This window comes from Parus major, chromosome 6, assembly GCF_001522545.3.
Source record: "Parus major isolate Abel chromosome 6, Parus_major1.1, whole genome shotgun sequence".
In the NCBI taxonomy this organism is placed as follows: Eukaryota; Metazoa; Chordata; class Aves; order Passeriformes; family Paridae; genus Parus; species Parus major.
This window is the reverse complement of record NC_031775.1, coordinates 9,049,233-9,066,275: the sequence shown is the minus strand read 5'-3', so window position 1 is coordinate 9,066,275 and position 17,043 is coordinate 9,049,233. Positions and strand designations below refer to the sequence as shown.

At 36.6% G+C, this 17,043-nt stretch overlaps 1 protein-coding gene across 1 annotated transcript in view; it reads right to left on the bottom strand.

The window, feature by feature from the left end:
- The window catches only part of KCNMA1 (potassium calcium-activated channel subfamily M alpha 1), a 255,043-nt gene that overhangs the window by 81,564 nt on the left and 156,436 nt on the right, over positions 1-17,043 (bottom strand). The window contains exon 20 of the mRNA XM_033515702.1: positions 14,716-14,889. Coding sequence (XP_033371593.1) covers positions 14,716-14,889 — 174 coding nt within the window. The remainder of the gene's footprint in view (positions 1-14,715; positions 14,890-17,043) is intronic.

Here is a 17,043-nt window from a genome sequence, read left to right as displayed (position 1 = left end):
GTGTAGATTTCATCCTGCAGAAATCTAATTAGAATTATTACTTTTGTTTTTCATTTAGAAGTGCTAATTTATCTTAACATCTTAAAAATATATATTTCCAGTGTCATTCCAACCTGTATATCCTAAAGTTTTAAACTGAAATAAAATTTCACCTACCTTGCTCATTACAAGAAGACAAAACTAGGTCCCTGCCAATACCATAGTGAAATAAAGATTTTCTTACAGGGGATTATATTCTTAAATTCTAAGATTTTATGTATTTATTTTTTTTCAATTCTTCCTCTGCTTCCCCATGAGTTGCCTTACCTTTGAAAACACACTTGAGAGGATTTGGCTGAGGCTGTTTCTTTTTTTAACTTGGTGGTTAATATGTGACCAGTAAATTGGGGTTTTCCTCATATTTTTTTACTTTGTAAAATTTGATACCATTGAATTTCTTTTGGCTGGTGTTTATCTTTGAAGAAAGGGTGTAGAAATGTCTGTGTTTCTGAACAAGAAGAACTGAAATATTAGCATTTAACTCTGGCTTTCTTATGATTAGTCTTACTCAGTTTTCACCCACATCAGTGGAAAAACTTCCATTTACTAGATTTTCATAGGATCAGGCTCAGTGATCTCCAATACTCTTTCAGACTTAGCTGAATATTCCTCTGGGATGGAGATCTCCACACTACTGTTACTTGTGTGGCCATCATATCATCTCATGTGTAAAGTATAAAATGCTGTGCCTATTTACACAGACACTAGTTCTAGAGACAAGTGCTTACACTGCACACACCTTATTGGAAAAAAACTATGCAATTTAAAAGAGCCACCTGAAGTATTTTATTTTTATAAAATTATTTCCTTAGCAAAGCAATACATAATGAAGTTCTTGCAGGCTTCTCTGCCACTAGTGATTTCTAAGCCAGCACCACCACCTGCTGGTTACGGGGAGTTTCCAGACCCAGTGCTGTTCTCCTGTCTTCAAACCCATGCATAAATATAGAGCAGTATTTCTCAGCTCTTCTTACACCTAGAAATCTTGTTACCAGAAGAGATTTTTAGCAGGTTGGTTGCAGTTCAACAATATTAGCTGAATTATGGTTTTCATAAAAGAGGGAATGTTAAAAAAAATATTCTATGCAAAATACTGTAAGTCACAGGGTAAACAAAATTAATCAAAGAGATTGAATCTGTTGTATTAAAAGGCTATTGTCACATATGCAGGTTTTATTACTTAGAGATACACAGTTAAATACTCTTCATAGCACTTAGAAATGAGTATTTCTTTTTTCTAAGTGATCCCTATTTTAGTGTATTCCATAATGTAATCAATTCTTGTGAAGCTTTTTTCTTGCTTTGAGCGAATGCATCTAAAAAAACAATACCCCCTGTTAAATCTATTAATACAAAAACCAAGATACAAATAACTAAGATTAAATCTATAAACAATAGCAAAAATAGTGATAGCAAAAGTGAAGATGGAATATAATCAATTGCTATGGAAATTTAGGGAAGTATAAAACATAATTCCTAGGTAAATACTGGCAAAAAAAGAGGAAGTAAAACTGCACAATAATAACAAAAATCTCCAAAACTCATATCTTTGCAAAAAGCTCACAGCAGACTGGACAAAATTGAGTGCTGTGGGAAGCAAGGGTTGGCAATCCATCCCATAAGGGTGGGGAAAAAAGCATAAGCTAAGAAATCCACTGGTGACAACTAATAACAACGTTACTTACATCATAATTTTGATTCTAATAGAAGGAATACTCAAAGGATGTACAGCAAGGATCATATTTTTCAAACACAACTTGAATATGTTCAAAATACCTCCACATAAAAACTTACTGTAATTAATTTTCTCTGACAATTTCCCTATTACTAAATAAACTTACTTTACTGATAAGACTGAAATTTTTGCAGCAACTAGGGTTCAACTCCTTTTAAATATTGTGAGAGGAGAAAGCATGCCATCTCACATTCACTTCATGTAAAACCAACTAAAATGGCATAAAATTACACAGGCTAGCAACACAGGAAACAAGTAATACTGAATCTACCCAACTAATCCAATATCCATATTTAAAAAAATAAAATTACATATATTTTGTCCTTTTAGTTTTTTTCTTTGATACTAAAGTTAGAGGGAGATGCCAACCTTGCTTAGTTCATGACAAGGATCAGACAGATCACAACCCATGATGAGGAACAGCTTTAGAAAGAAAATTTCATCAAACCCCACTGCATTGTGCTTGGTCTGGATTCATTACCCAAACCTCAATGAGAATGTGGGCATGATGAAAGAAAGAGAAGGGAGCCCAAGAGAGCACCCTCACTGTTCACACACAGTGCAGTGGATCAAGAGGAGAGGAAAAAAAACAATGGAGAATTTTGGAGAGAGGATTGTCAAGGTGTTGAATTAGTTGTGCCCTATAGAACACTTGGTGTGCTCAGCACTAAAATCACTTACACACTATGAGCATAAAACTAAATACAGGTGATGTCCCTTTTCAAAGTAGGTAGCATGATAAGGAAGAGAGAAGATTGATAAAACTTAAAAAAAAAAAAGAAAGAAGATTCTGCAGGAAACCACTGAACTGACAGAATTTCTGTTGTATTATCACACCAAACTCACGATGAACTCTACAATCACCTGGAGCTGAGGAACTCTGCCCAACAAAGGAAAAAAAAATTATGTATAAAACTTCATAAGATTTACAGGTCAGTTCCTACCCTAAAAGAAACTATATCAAACACAAATGCCACAGGATGCCAGTATATTTGGAAATACTGTTGCTGCCAGATGTTTTGAGAGTCAGATACTGAAAGCATCCAGAAATCCTATGCTCAGGGGACACTGACAGCTGTCAAGAAAGTCATCTTCCAAAATCAAATTGCTTGGAGCTCTACCTCTGAGGGTTTTATTTTGTCCTGTTTGAGGAGAAAGAAGAGGGCACAAAAAAGACTCATATGCTAAAGGCAGATTAAAACCAAATGCATATTTTGACATATTTTATATTCCTCATGGGCAGAACTCAAGGATACTGCTGTGGAAATCTATGAGACCCAAGGGACAATTTCAGGATGTTTCCTGAGGAGTATGTGGGGCTTGAGTATTGAGCTGAATGTACAAACCTAAGGATAGGATTCTGGCAGGCCCTCAAGCTACAATTCAAATGCAAAACAAGAATTTTGCTATTTAGCAGTGGAAGTACCAGTAAAACTGTGGATGAATGAGCTGCAGCATTCAAAGACTCAGTCAGCCAATCAAAAAGACCTTTAAAGTTTGATCAGCCACTAGACATGCTGATACTAGAAATCCCAAATCCAAAAACAGAGTAGACACTTTCATTAGAGAGTATTTTGAAGGATTATTCAGAAAAAACAGAAAGTTCTCTACAGATCATGCTCTAATAAAATCTATATGTGGTGGTGGTAATAGGGGAGATCTGAAACAAAAATTTAAATAATCCTATGCTTGAAAGAGGCAAATTCAGGGGTAGGGAGTTCTAGGAACGCCATAAGCACATGACAATGGCATACTGAAGTGCAGATAGGGCACAGGATTCATACTTCATAAATTAACATGCAGAAGGATCTGGTGTCAGCGAGTTAGATGAATGTCAATCCCTGCTCTTACAGAATTTCACACTGATGTAAGATGAGTCAAGTCCAGACTATGTGATTGGATTCTTGGCTTGAGTCTTCCCTGGCACCACAAATTGTTCATCTACTCCTCTTCCAAACATAACCACGGGCTTCTGCTGAGTCATGTAACTCTCCAAAGTGTAAGATGCCTGCATGTTGGACTCCTTGTATGGAAGAATCCTGTCAAATAGTGAGGATCACATTACTGACTCCAGGCTCTGCAATCTTTGCACCATGATTATCATTACAGAATCTCTGCTGAGACTGACACCTGTCCCAGCCCTACTGTCTGCTCATCTTTTCTCCTGCATCTAAATGAAGAAAACAGTAAGGCATACCTTGTTACTCAGGGCAGGAAGTATGCAAATAATCAAAATATATTTAATTAAATTCTTCATATCTGCATTTATCTAGTTATTTATTTATTTTTTTTTCCTTGAATAACTTTTCTATGGAACACAAATTTTGGTGGGGAAAAAAACAACGTCTTTTAAGAACTATTGAAAAATTTAGACCTTTCAGAAATGAAAACTGATTCAATTCTCTGCAGAATTTTGTTTATAAAATGAAACAAAAAAATACACTTTCAAGTCTCAATTTACACAAAATGTCATTTGTCAAAAATTTTAATTTAATGTCAGTAGAACTCTTAAAATGTGAAACCTCACACAACAGGGAAAATACTTTATACTTTGGAACACGAAAAGCAGTTATTGGCATCCAAGAGTTTGCAAACTATATTTTACTCACTGGAAAACTTATTTGCTTTTTTCAGAATCAAGTAAAATACAGTGTTTCTTTTCAAAAACAGGACGGGATACAAGTTAAGAGTCCATTATTGATGAGAAATATTACCGTGTCATCTGAATATTTGGGAAACAAGTTCCCATATGTTGGAGAGGACAGTATATGTAGTGGAAGCCAGAAAAGCACATCCTGCTCTATTCAGCAGTGCATCTCACTTCTTCTCATCCTTCTGCTGTCTCATCGTGTGAATTATAGTCATTTTCATACCCTGCAATTCTAAATAAATACTGTATCACTTCCTTGCTGCCACCCATCTTGTGATTGACTGATCACAGAGAACCTGGCAGTCCTTGCATGTTCTGGTAGATCAGGAATAATTCTAATAGGGGTAAAGCATGAATAAAAGAAAAAAAATAATCTTTGAACAAATGCCTGCTAATGAAATATGCTATCAGTTTGCACCTATTGATTTACCACATATTGCTCATGGGATAGGAATAAGCATCTTTCCTACATTAGGCTCTAAACTTGCAACTGTTTTTATTCTCTTCAAGAAGAACCTTTGTCCTATCAGCCGATAAAACTTTACCAGCTAGGCAAATATTTATCTTGACTTAGAAATTACTGTCCCAGTGTCAAGCTGCTATTTTTACTTAATGACCAGTCCCATAAGGGATCATCTAAGGATGACAGAAGCAGGGCTAATTTTAGACTAAACTATGTCTGTTGTTAGATGGCACACCTGCTGGTTCGTTCTGGCAAGAGTTTCCTCAAAAACAAAGCCTCCATTTCCTGTTGCCACTTTTCCTTCATAGCATAGGGTGATGTAAAAACTCTCTCCATATTGCCAGACATCATATGAGTCTCCATGAATCACCATGGAGTGAGAGAGAGAAGATAATGTCAGGAACATGGGAATGGAGAAAGGAACATGCGTAGTGCAAACAAAATCTTTTATGCAAGAACGAACAAAGGAGATTGCATGACAAAGATCAAAGATGCTATAATGAATTTTTTGATTTCCTTCAGCAGTTCTTCAGCATAAACAAGGTCTGCATTCCAATTAAAGTTCAGAAGCAGCTACAAACTTCAGATTATTTAAAAAATATGGCAGCAGAGATACTTCTCTGTTGATGCAGATAAACTCAAGTTACTCCTGCCCTCTCATACAATATACCCTTTCTAAACCTCTCTACATTAGACAGCAGCAAGGCATTTATGGTAATTTCTCCACACCTTCTGTCTTGTACCCCATTTCACTCTCCTCTCATTCTTGCTGTGCATCTACATTCTTAAGCAAAGATCAGAAAATCTGAAAATTGGCCCCTGAAGGGGAATAACTATGTCAAAATTACATTCGGGCTATATTTAGGACTTCAAAATGTAAAGATCTCAAAGCACTTCTTAGCACAAAATGCAATTTAGTATAATAGATTGAGAATACAGTATTTTCATTCTCTGAGGGGAAGAACAACTATAGTCACGTAGTAAGTCAGTGGCACAGTCAAGATTGGGATCTTTGCCTTGTGGCACTTTAGTTTCCCACTTGCCTAGGTAAAACTTCCAGTCAAACTGAAATGCACACAGGAGTGTTTGACCAGATAATATTGGACACATCTTACACAGTAATAATGCTTTCTCCAGCCTTCCTTTTGAGAATAGTTGTACTGTGCTAACAAGATCTGATCAGTATCAGTGAAGCATGTCTGTGTGAAGTAGCACACATTATGCTTCCTAAAATCTTTGATAATAAGTGGATCACAGAATTACAGCATGCAATATTAAGTATCATAAGGAAAGATATATCATTGTATTACAAAAAAATGCTAAAAGAAGCTGGTGAATAGTCTCAAACAGTGAAAGGATGACTGAACTAACCTATTTTAAAGTATATTATAAACACAGTTAAGAACTTACATACTGGAATAAATGTATCTATGATTTCTTAAAAATAAATTAAACTTTTTCCTCATGTGTTCTGTCCAATCTCCTCCTGTCTACTATAACCCCAGTCAAAGCAACAATACAGCAAGGGTGCTTGTCTTGTGGCACTTCAAGGACCACATATGGAGTTATATGACAACAGCCTCCTCTTTTCATACAGAACATAAATAATTCACCAGGTTGTGTTTCCTGGCATACACAAATACCTCAGAAGGTTCTAGGTACTAGAAAATACAAAGACCCAGAAAAATTGTCTTTTAAGTTGCTTATGACTTCCAGACTGGGGGCTGATCCACTCTGATCCACTGGACCTACACTGACCTGGATAAAATCTGAAGATCTCTTGCTGTAACTCAATAGATTTTCCTAGCCTAGGTAAGAAATAGGTTGGCTGCCCCTGCTTCCAGTTCTAGAAGTATGAGCCACATAGTATTTGTATTAGTCACTCCTAATGTCACTACAAACATGATTAAAGGTATGCACATATTAAATATGCTAGGGCTCTCATGGAATAATCAGATGACAGATCCACTATGATTTTTTGCCATATTTCTCCTGTTTTTACAGCAAAACTCATCAAAAGCAAAAACGCTGCTATACTATGTAAGAAAGCAAGAGCTTTCATTCTAGGGGGTTTCATACTAAGCTGCATTCCACTTTATATGTTGAAAACTTATTCTGATTTGTTGTATACTTCAATGAGCACCTCCTTCTATATGCTACAATACCTTCAGATTACCTGAAAGGTGGAAGATATAAGCCAGAAGATTTCTTTTTCTCTCATCTGAGAGAAACTATTCCAAGTCGGTGAACATATTTTTGTCTTGAATTATAAAAGGAGCCAAAGAATAAGGATATAAAAGAAAATAAATTATAACAAGAGTATGATGTGTACAGGATTTACATATCAAAACTTCTGGTTTTGAAGTAATTGGAAAAGAACATGAATTACATATCAAAGTGTGTCTGTGATTATCATGAGCTGATAGTTTTCTGCTGTTGTCATTTCAATATTAATTTGAGACCCTGCCCAATAACATCCACACAGACTAGCTAAGCGTCAAAACAGCAATCAATCTGGGGGACCCATCCTTAAAAATGGTATAACAACTTCCCAGCATCAATGAGCTTCTCAATCCTGCAGCTGTTTTAAAAAGCTTCCTCCCAAAGGCACATTTAGAACTAAATTAAATGCAACTTTGACTTAATTAACGTTTTAAATGATAATGAATACAATGTAGATTCATAGAAGGCATTTACATTGCGTTATAAAACTGATAAAAATTTAATAACTCTTTGTTAATAAGTTATGTCTTTCCAGACCCATAAAGCCTAAGGCAGTCAATGCTGTAGTCCAGGGTCTAATCCAGGTTCCTAATGCAGGTGGTATAAGGAGGCAGGAGACTGACTTGACACTTGACATTTGCTCTAAGCCTGCTCTGGATCAAGCCACTGCTTGTTCATAAATACTTTACTTCATGTAGTAAAGGTCAGAATTTGGGCTCAAGGCAGGGCTATGACAGAAATGCTCAAGCTGAAACCGAGCCAGCTCTGGCATCTGTCGCTTGAAATAGCTTGAAAGCAGTAGAGAAGGAGACCTAACCGGCCAGCATCTGTCCCACACCACAGAGGTAACAGGAAGAATCTGCTGCCTGGTGGTAAGAAACTGTCATGGTGAGTTTCATGACAACCAGCCACACTCCGGAACTAAAAATGCAAACATAATTTCCATGTCACCTTGCATAAGACCCTCTGCTAAATTCACTCCACAGGATGCAGACAGCATCTTTCCTAGCTTGTACCCATAAAAGCAAGCCACTCACTAGTCCCTTCCTGTGACCCTGGCAAGAATCACTACTCAACACAAAGGCCTAAAGGAATTAAATGCAGACTTCTTGATCTTTCCTTCCCCCACCATCCCAATTCTTCAAAGGTTTCACTGCTAAACTTAGCAGTGCCTCCACCCCCTGATGATGTGATAGTTCCTCTCCTTGTTTCAGACATCACAAATTGGGCAGAGCTCACTCTCATCAGAAATATATGCTGCGCCACAAAACCCACCCTAAAAGGTGCATGCCTCATTATTTATATTATCTATCAATAATCCAGATTGTATCATTTTTACCTTTCTACCTTCTGAAAACAGCTTAGTTTGGAGGGATTGTTCTGGGTTTTTTTCCTACTACTGCATTTCTACATCCCAGTATTCACCTATATGCTCACATTATGCCCAAAAGAAGCTTAAATAATTTAGCAGCACTCAGGTTCTATTAAAGTACAGAACGATAAAAGGGATTAATTTTTTGTCTTAGAGCCTTACTACACAGCTGAAGTCACCTATTGCAAAATACCTATTGTTTCATGTAACTTTTCCCTCTTTTTTAATTAACATTGTCTCTTCAGTGTTTTAAGAGGAAATACAAAAGTCATGGTACACTGGTATATATGAAGAAAGTGATGCAACAGATATTTGGAGTCTCATGAGGGCATATACCAGCCCATTCTGATCACTGCTTTTATCTCACCATAACTTGTATTTATAATTGGTAACTATCTGTTACATACAGAGAAAAGTTCAGCTGGATCAAAGAGGGGATCACCTGGGCATCAGGAGGGCAAGAAAGGCAGACAAAGGGTTGGCTCAGTGAAAACACTGCTCCGGCAAGCAGCTCTTGAATGCTAGTTAAGAGTGTGATAATTGCATTTATTGAATCAATTCATCCCATCTTCTTTAGTGGAAACACCTGCACGCTTCTCTGTATGATTGCAGTGAGGAGAAGATGGAAAGAAAGTAGGTTATGCAGAATTGCAGCTGTAAATCAAGTCTGAAAGAAGAGTATTTTCCTGTCCCAGGAAAGTAGATCTCAAAGTGTCTGGCTTCTGATTTGCCACTACCAGGCTACGGAGCTGGCTGCAGATAGATCTCCAGCAGGTACAAGCTTTGACTTCATGACAGCGGCTACACCATAAGACCCTCTATAAAACAGCAGTGTGGGATTCTCCAACAGTGGTATTTTTTTTAAATTGCTCCATTATCTGGTTTTATATGTTTTAAAACCTCACTATCCAGTTTTAGCAATACCAGCTTTCTCAACAGTGGCTAATTCTCAGAAGATGGCTAAGGAAGGCGATTCCCTTCACTCCCCAAAAGCAAAATGTATATGTTTGACTTCTTTTTCAGTGGTACTGGACTTGTATCTTAACTGAGTTATCTAAAATAGTATTCTTTCCTAAAAACTGGCAACTAACAGGTACCCATTTTTACATTATTTTCAGTATTTTGAAAGGGGAAACAGTCTTGTAGAGGTACAACACTGAATGCATGGAAACTAATGTAACTGAAGTAAAAATCTGCCACCCTAAAAGGACAGTATCTGGAACCAGTTTTACATAAATCACTATTTCACACACAGTTCTTTTCAGGGGCTTAATATTTATATTCTCTGTGCCTTTGAATTACCAAGAATTTATTTGGCACTATGTCTCATTCTAATGCTCCATTTTCATTAATCTCATTAAAAAAAAAATTTAAAAGTAAGTTAGACTATACAAATTGTGCTCTCTCATTGTCCACTATACAGAGGTGAATGTAACTTCACAGAAGTTAGCTGTAAAAAAAACCAACAATCTGATTAAAATTGCTTGTTTAGGACCTTATGCCATTTAGAAAGAAGAGCATGTCTTTCCTTTCCCAAGTGTTTTCATTTCCAAGACCCAATAGTTTATTTATTCCTTCAGTCTCTTTTTCCTCAAAGCACTAAAAGCATACTATTGGCTTTTTATGCAAGACAAAGATGAGAAAATGTGACCACAGAAAGGTCAGTGGGCTATATAAAAGAGAAAGGATTGATGCAGCATGTGCAAAAGTAAGACTTTCAAAGCAAACATGCCTACTTTCCTCCTGTGGCCACTGCAGAATTCTCACAGCCCAGAAAAGGTGTGCAGAGGGAGGGAGCAGTAGTACCACCCCACCTTGTCATAATCAGAGCATTATAAATATAATGTAAATGTGATGATATTCATAGGTGGATTGAGCATCTCATAGTCTCTAGCTACCACAAGGTGGTATACACATCCTGTGGAAGGAAACCCCTTGTTGCTACAGGGTGAACAGAAAATTCTGAAAGTTGCCTCCTGACAGGCCACATACCTGCCCTTCTGCATCTCAGCTCATGCATGACAGCAAGGAGTTCCTCTTGTCTGGGCTAATATAGCAGGACAAGAGAAGTAGTAGGTTAGAAAAGCAGAGGATGCTCTCTTGCATTCTAGGAGAAATAAAGTATGGTGGCTTTTCAGACAGTATTTCAGGAACATGGGACTTAATAATTGTCAAGTCATTTAGAAAAGCCCAAGCACAGTTACACAACTGATGAGTTTCACATACCCTGACCAATGTCTGTGTGTGTTACACAACCACCTCCCTGGATAAGTAGGTAAGTTAGACATCATTCCAACTCTCAGTATAGAATTTGACTTTTTCAGTTGTAAAGACACACAGGCAGAGTCTGAAGTAACAGGTCAATGAAGAAGCTGGATCTTTTCTTGGCCTAACTTGCTAAGGTCACATCACCAGTTACAGTTTCAGCACAGTTTACCAACCTTGGTACCCTAATGTTCACCTAACCTTGTAGAATGTGATTTCAGGTCCTTTGAGAAAGATGCAGCAGATGACTTGTTTGTACAGAATAAAACATGTCCTGACACTAGAACACTATATGAAATATATGGTTTTAAACTGGGTCTGGCACAAAGGTAGACACATGCTTTGCTTCTTTCAAAAGTTAAGCTTTTTCCAGCTTGTCTTAGCATGGTTCTTTCATGTAAGATGTCGAAGAGTCTGGGCTGAACCCTGAATTCAAAATATAGTAATAATTATTCTTGTTTGTCTCCAGAGATCCCTGATATTCACCAAAGCTAGAGTCTTCCCATAAAACTTCTCAGAACTACAAGAGCATGCCAAAGCATGTTTTCTTACAAGCTGAATTAGATATGTCTATGACTTAATATCAAGAATAATCTTGAAAATTTAGATTCCCATGGCAGTGGGCGCAGTGGCAACTTTAGGAAAGGTTTCCTTTAGGAACATGAACTTTTCATGTTCCTGAGAAGCACAGCCATATGGTGATGGAGAAACACAGAAATTAAATGGTTCAGGTTAAGATTCTGTCTGTATCAATTAATCATTTGAACGGCACCCCCCAAGACTTGGCACAGACCTAAGCAGAAACATCACACTTGCTAATAACATAATTTCATTGTATAAACCACCTCAGGTTTTTCAGTGGCTAAGTGCCTCTCTTCACTCTAATTGACTTGAGTCTCCAATGCAAAAAATACTTGGACCATTTGCTATTCATGTAGCAGTCTACGAAATACAGCTAAACCTGAAAAAATGTAGACACATTAAGACTTAAAATTCTCTTTCCTTACATTTAGAAAAATTATAAGTATTTTTTGCAGAAAACAGCCTGTAAACTCAGAAGCTCTTTTAATGTAATTATACTTAATCAAAATATGATTTTCATTTGCTGAAAGTAGAAACAACAATATAATAACAGAGAGACTCATTCACAGTGGAAAATACACTGGAAGTATTATTTTCTCTGCAGATTATACAATCAGAAGATTAAATCCTGTGTACACCACTGAATATTCAAATATATATCTTCTACTCCACATCCAAATTTTAGAAAAAGCACTAATTCTTACAAAAACTACTCATTGTTTCTTGAAGCTTCATACAATGGTCTGTTATTTTATTTACCTTGGAAAAAAAGCCTGCTTTTATAATCAGAAGTGGGTTTTTTTTAAAAAAAAAAAAAAGGACAGAAAGAAATAAGTACATTAGGCAATTGTAGAAGCAAACCAACTCAACTGGGGCACCACGACCAAAGCAAGCCCTGTAATAGTATAATGACCTTTAATGAGTGTCTGGGGAAACAATACAGTCGTAGCATAAAAGACAAAGGGCAAAACCCATCATGGCTCCACTGACACTAATTTAAAATGATTTTCAGAACAACTAAAGAATGTAAGAGAGGTAATCTGATCCACCAATCTGACCTCACTTTGATTCTGGGGCCCTGCTGCTGCCATTTCTAATTGTCAAACACTCTACATTTCACATCTGCTCATATTTAATGAAAAGCTGACTCTCCCCACCATTCTTTGAGCTAACTAGCTCTGTCAAGATGGGCATCGTCCCACCCCTGTGCACTGCAAAGAAAACACACTGATTTCTATTGAAGCCCTGCCAGTGTAACACTTTGTGCATATATATATTTTAATTGGAAAAGAAAGGCTTATGCTGCTTTGCAAAGAGTGTGAATTGGTATTGATTTTAGTACTTATTATTAACAGTCAAAGGTGACTAGTCTCACAAGGGGAAGACTGAGATCTCTTTTGATTTGATGGAGTGATGAAGGGAGGAAAAGGCCCTTGAAAGATAGGATGCTAAAAATCCTCAAAGGTATCAATATCACTTATCCATCAAAATATAACATAGCTAGCTCTAACATGTTTCCAAAAATGCACTAGCTTTTGGTGGAAATAATACCATTATTGTGGAGGATTTTGGCTCAGCAGGCTACGCAATCAAAAATGTTTACTTTATCTGCCTCTGTAGAGTCTTAAGTGGACTTGAAAGCTATGGTAAACCTACAAATTAGTTTTTCTTTCCTTGCCAAACAGTGCTAATGGCAGAAATTTTACCCACTTGCAGGGGACATATTAATTTATCCTAATCTGGTTGCTGTTAACACCAGTGCCAGGACCCAGCCACATACTCTCTGTACCAGTCTGTACTTCTACAAACTCCACCAGGCACAGTGTTACTGAGGCTGTTACACTCTACAAAAAACTGCCTGCAGCAATTCTCAATGCAGGAAGGTTTCTTGTTCATTTTTCTTAACAAAATATGTTTTCCTACATTTTACCCTGATAAAAGTCTTGTTAAAGGATAAATCCTGTGATTTAGAACAGGACTTAAAACTAAGAACCATCCACCTTATGGTGATAACATGAGTTTCAACCAAGTATCTAGCTAGGATGTTCAGAGTGCTTATACACAGGTAGAGAAGACATCATTTTTGGTAAAATCTCCAAGAAATCCTATTAGAATACTTCTAACTAATATGGTCTTCAGACAAAAGAAATGTAACAACTATAGGATTGTTATAATTGTGACTAGAAAAATAGTTTGGTAGTCAAAATAGTTAAAGCACAAATCATTCACCACTTGGACTACATACTGCAATGCATATGGTACCAAAAGACAGCCCGGTGCATAATCTAAAAACTGCATTATAGTCTTCATAGCAGAAGGCACTTTTGTCCATAATGACTTGCCTTGGAAAATGGACATGCTTTCTGATCAAAACTCCAATCTACTCTCATAGCTGTATCTGAATAATTTTAAAGCTTCTCCTTGCCATTTGGGTAGGGAAAGGAAAATAGCTCCTGTCCCAAGACATAGTTTTGCCTGTTAAGAATGACTAAATAGGACAAGAAAACGAAACAAACAAACAAAAAAAAAGCCATTTAACAATCTTCCTCAGCTTTTGACATCACACTGATAATCCAAGCTTTGGAATCCCTATAGTTTGTCCGAAGAATTAATGACCATGCAGAATTGTTCTAGGCTCACTCTTGTCTCCCTCTCAAATGTGATCTTTCAAAAGAGCTTTTAGGGCATGCTTCAGAATGTTACTGTCCCTATGGAACAGATTCTACATTTAATTTCAAAACTTTTGTACCAGGGATTTGCATCAGCCTAATTTTTCTAAAAAGGCACTACAAAAAGTACAACCATTTTTACAAAAAGTACAACCATTTTGGTGGCTTCAGTATTAGATGGAAGATCCTGCCTTACTGAGAAAGAAGAATTACAAACAAAACTAAAGATAAAAGTAGCAGCACAGAATAGAATTCCAGCTAGTACAGTTCAGCTATTACGTTGTATCCTGTGTATTTATCCACTGCCCATCATATGGTGCTCCAGTGCAAGCATTATTAAAGCTACCCACTTGGCACCAGTCACAGATTTAGACACAGGTCTGGTCCTCTACTGAAGTACTAATTGCTAAATGAATGACAATTTGTATTGTATGATTAAATAGAAAAGATCTCACCACACTGCACTACTAAGGTCCTGCAGGCTATTGCAAGAGGATACTTCATAAAGAGCACACGAAGCAAAATAATGATTTACAATTTTTTTGCATTAAAAATAAAAACAGAAATATAAATAGGGAGCTGTAATCAAATTTGGGGTTGATTTTTTAAAAAAGCATCAGCCCGGTAAAACTCAGAACTACAATGCACGACACAAGACAGGGATGATACCACAGACACCACAGACATGGAACAGCATGTGTTGGTGTTAAAACTTACAGGCACGTAAACTGGTGGAGCAATCATTAACAGAGACAGAAGAAAGTGGGAAGGCTCTCTCAAGGGTGTCCATGTTACTATGTACACTGCCTGACATGCAAGAGCAGTCACGCTCAGAGCGTCCGCAATCAAAACAACATGCCAGTCTCATTCTCTTGTAGATGGACATCTTGGCTATAACCATGTGTTGGATGGGAGGAGAGGAAGAGCAGCAGGTTAATGGCAAGGTCATATATATAACAAGGCAGCTGGAAGGTAATTTAAGGGATTTAATACAGGCCTTAGTTAATGTTAACAGTCTTGACCCAGGAAAAAAAAATGCAATGAGATTATTGATAACACTTTGGCTGTACATTAAAAGTAGGGCAAAAGATTAATTGCTCTTTATTTCTGTTCAGTCTTAGAGGGTGATCACAGCCATAGGGAAAAATTATTGTTTACAGTCAAGTGTTTGGATCAAAATAGAACACAGTAAAAGCACAGAATACTAAGAATATGCTTTTCCCTTGGCACAATTAATACCATTGGGTAAAAATGAAAACAAAATTTTCTAGACCATTAGGTATTTTTGACCTATCCCATTACCTGTAAAAATGAGAGATTTCTTTATATATAAATATATATATGTATGTATACACACACAGAAACACACATACACTTATATTCTTACATACACACACTCATACACACATATGCATTACACACACACACACATATATATACATATATATAAATATATTTATTATTAAACATGTTATAAAAATTTCTCTGTATTAAACTGTGCCAAGGAACTCCGTTACTGCAATTCATCACACATTATTAAAGAGTTACAAGATATTAATAAAATTTTCCAAAAAATTAATTTTGCTTACATTATATCTTCAGGAATTCAAATTAACTCTTGACAGAATACCAGAATTTGCCCATATAAGAGACAAAACTAAAAATGGTAAATATGCTCAACATTAAGATCAGTTCACAAATAAGGCATCACCAAAAGCACACAGAGCATTGGTCCACTGAAACATGCTGAACCAATCATTGGCATGGTTTCTGCTCTGGATTTAAAAGTCAGTCAAGAACAAAATAACTGAACGTAGAATTAGGTGTTAATTTCAAAGTATGTGCCAGGTTAGACAGAACATCTTTATCTTTCAGTCATCTGAATGTCCTTGTAATGTATTTCTAGAAATACAGAGCATCCTATTTTAGAAATGCATGTATAAATACCATTCTGGAATTTTGTATGTCATCTGAATCAGGTATGATTGCGTCTCAAGAAATCCAAAGGCCATTTAGATTGTTTCACATGTTGCACTGAACCAACTTTTGGTAATGGTTTAGATTGAACTGACTCAATTATACTAAAAACAAAACAACACTGACAGGCAAAAACAAAACCTTAAAAGCAAATGCAGAAAAAAGGTAATGTTTCTCTGGCCTGTACCTTCAGTTTAGGATGTCTTTTTTGTATTATGACATTAAATTTAAAAGAATTTTTTTTTCCAGTTTCTTAATCCCACAGTCACCAGGAAAGAGGGATTGAAATCACTCAGATGGGTCAAGTCCTGTTCTAAGGCCTTGATGGCTTGCCATACAGTATACTTGTCAAGCAAGGGTAACATTATGATTGTGGAAAACAGGCATTGAGGGAGATGAATGAGTGATCTCTTCAGCAGCGACTCCATTCCTCTAAAACTTTGCTCACATGACTAATGCCATGTTCTTTTAGCATCCTAGTAGAGTTATCTTACAGCTGTTCAGAAATTCATCATGCAGCATCAGGCTTGTTCATTGCATAGTACATCATTCCTCAGAGCTTGGCTTTTAGTAAGAAGGTTTCCACTGCAGCTTTTGATGCATACACATTCAAACTACACAGAAAATTCAAAACAGCATTTTCCCATGTTTTCCCTCTGTCTAACTCTTCCCAACACATTCTTTAGTTGAAAAGTTGGACAGCAAAAGAAAAGTGAAGTAAGTTATCAAAAGTGTGACAGTCTTTCCAGTATGTCTACTTTCTTATTTTTTAAGGAAATGAAAGAAAAATAAAGGGTATTTGTGAGACATGCTAACAGTAGGTGAGGTAAAAAATGCAGGCCCATTTTGCTATAATTATAGCTGTTTTGAAGGACTTTTTCTAATCAAACACTGTAGCAAAACACACTGCTCAGAAATTCTCAACTGCTATGTCATTGGTTATTAACAGTCCCTGTTTTCATTTACTTCTGGCCATATCTTGTCAACAGTCAATAATAGGATAGGACACATTTATGAAAATTAAAAAGAAACCATCCTTAAGGGCAAAGAAGTCTGGGAAGGAAAACT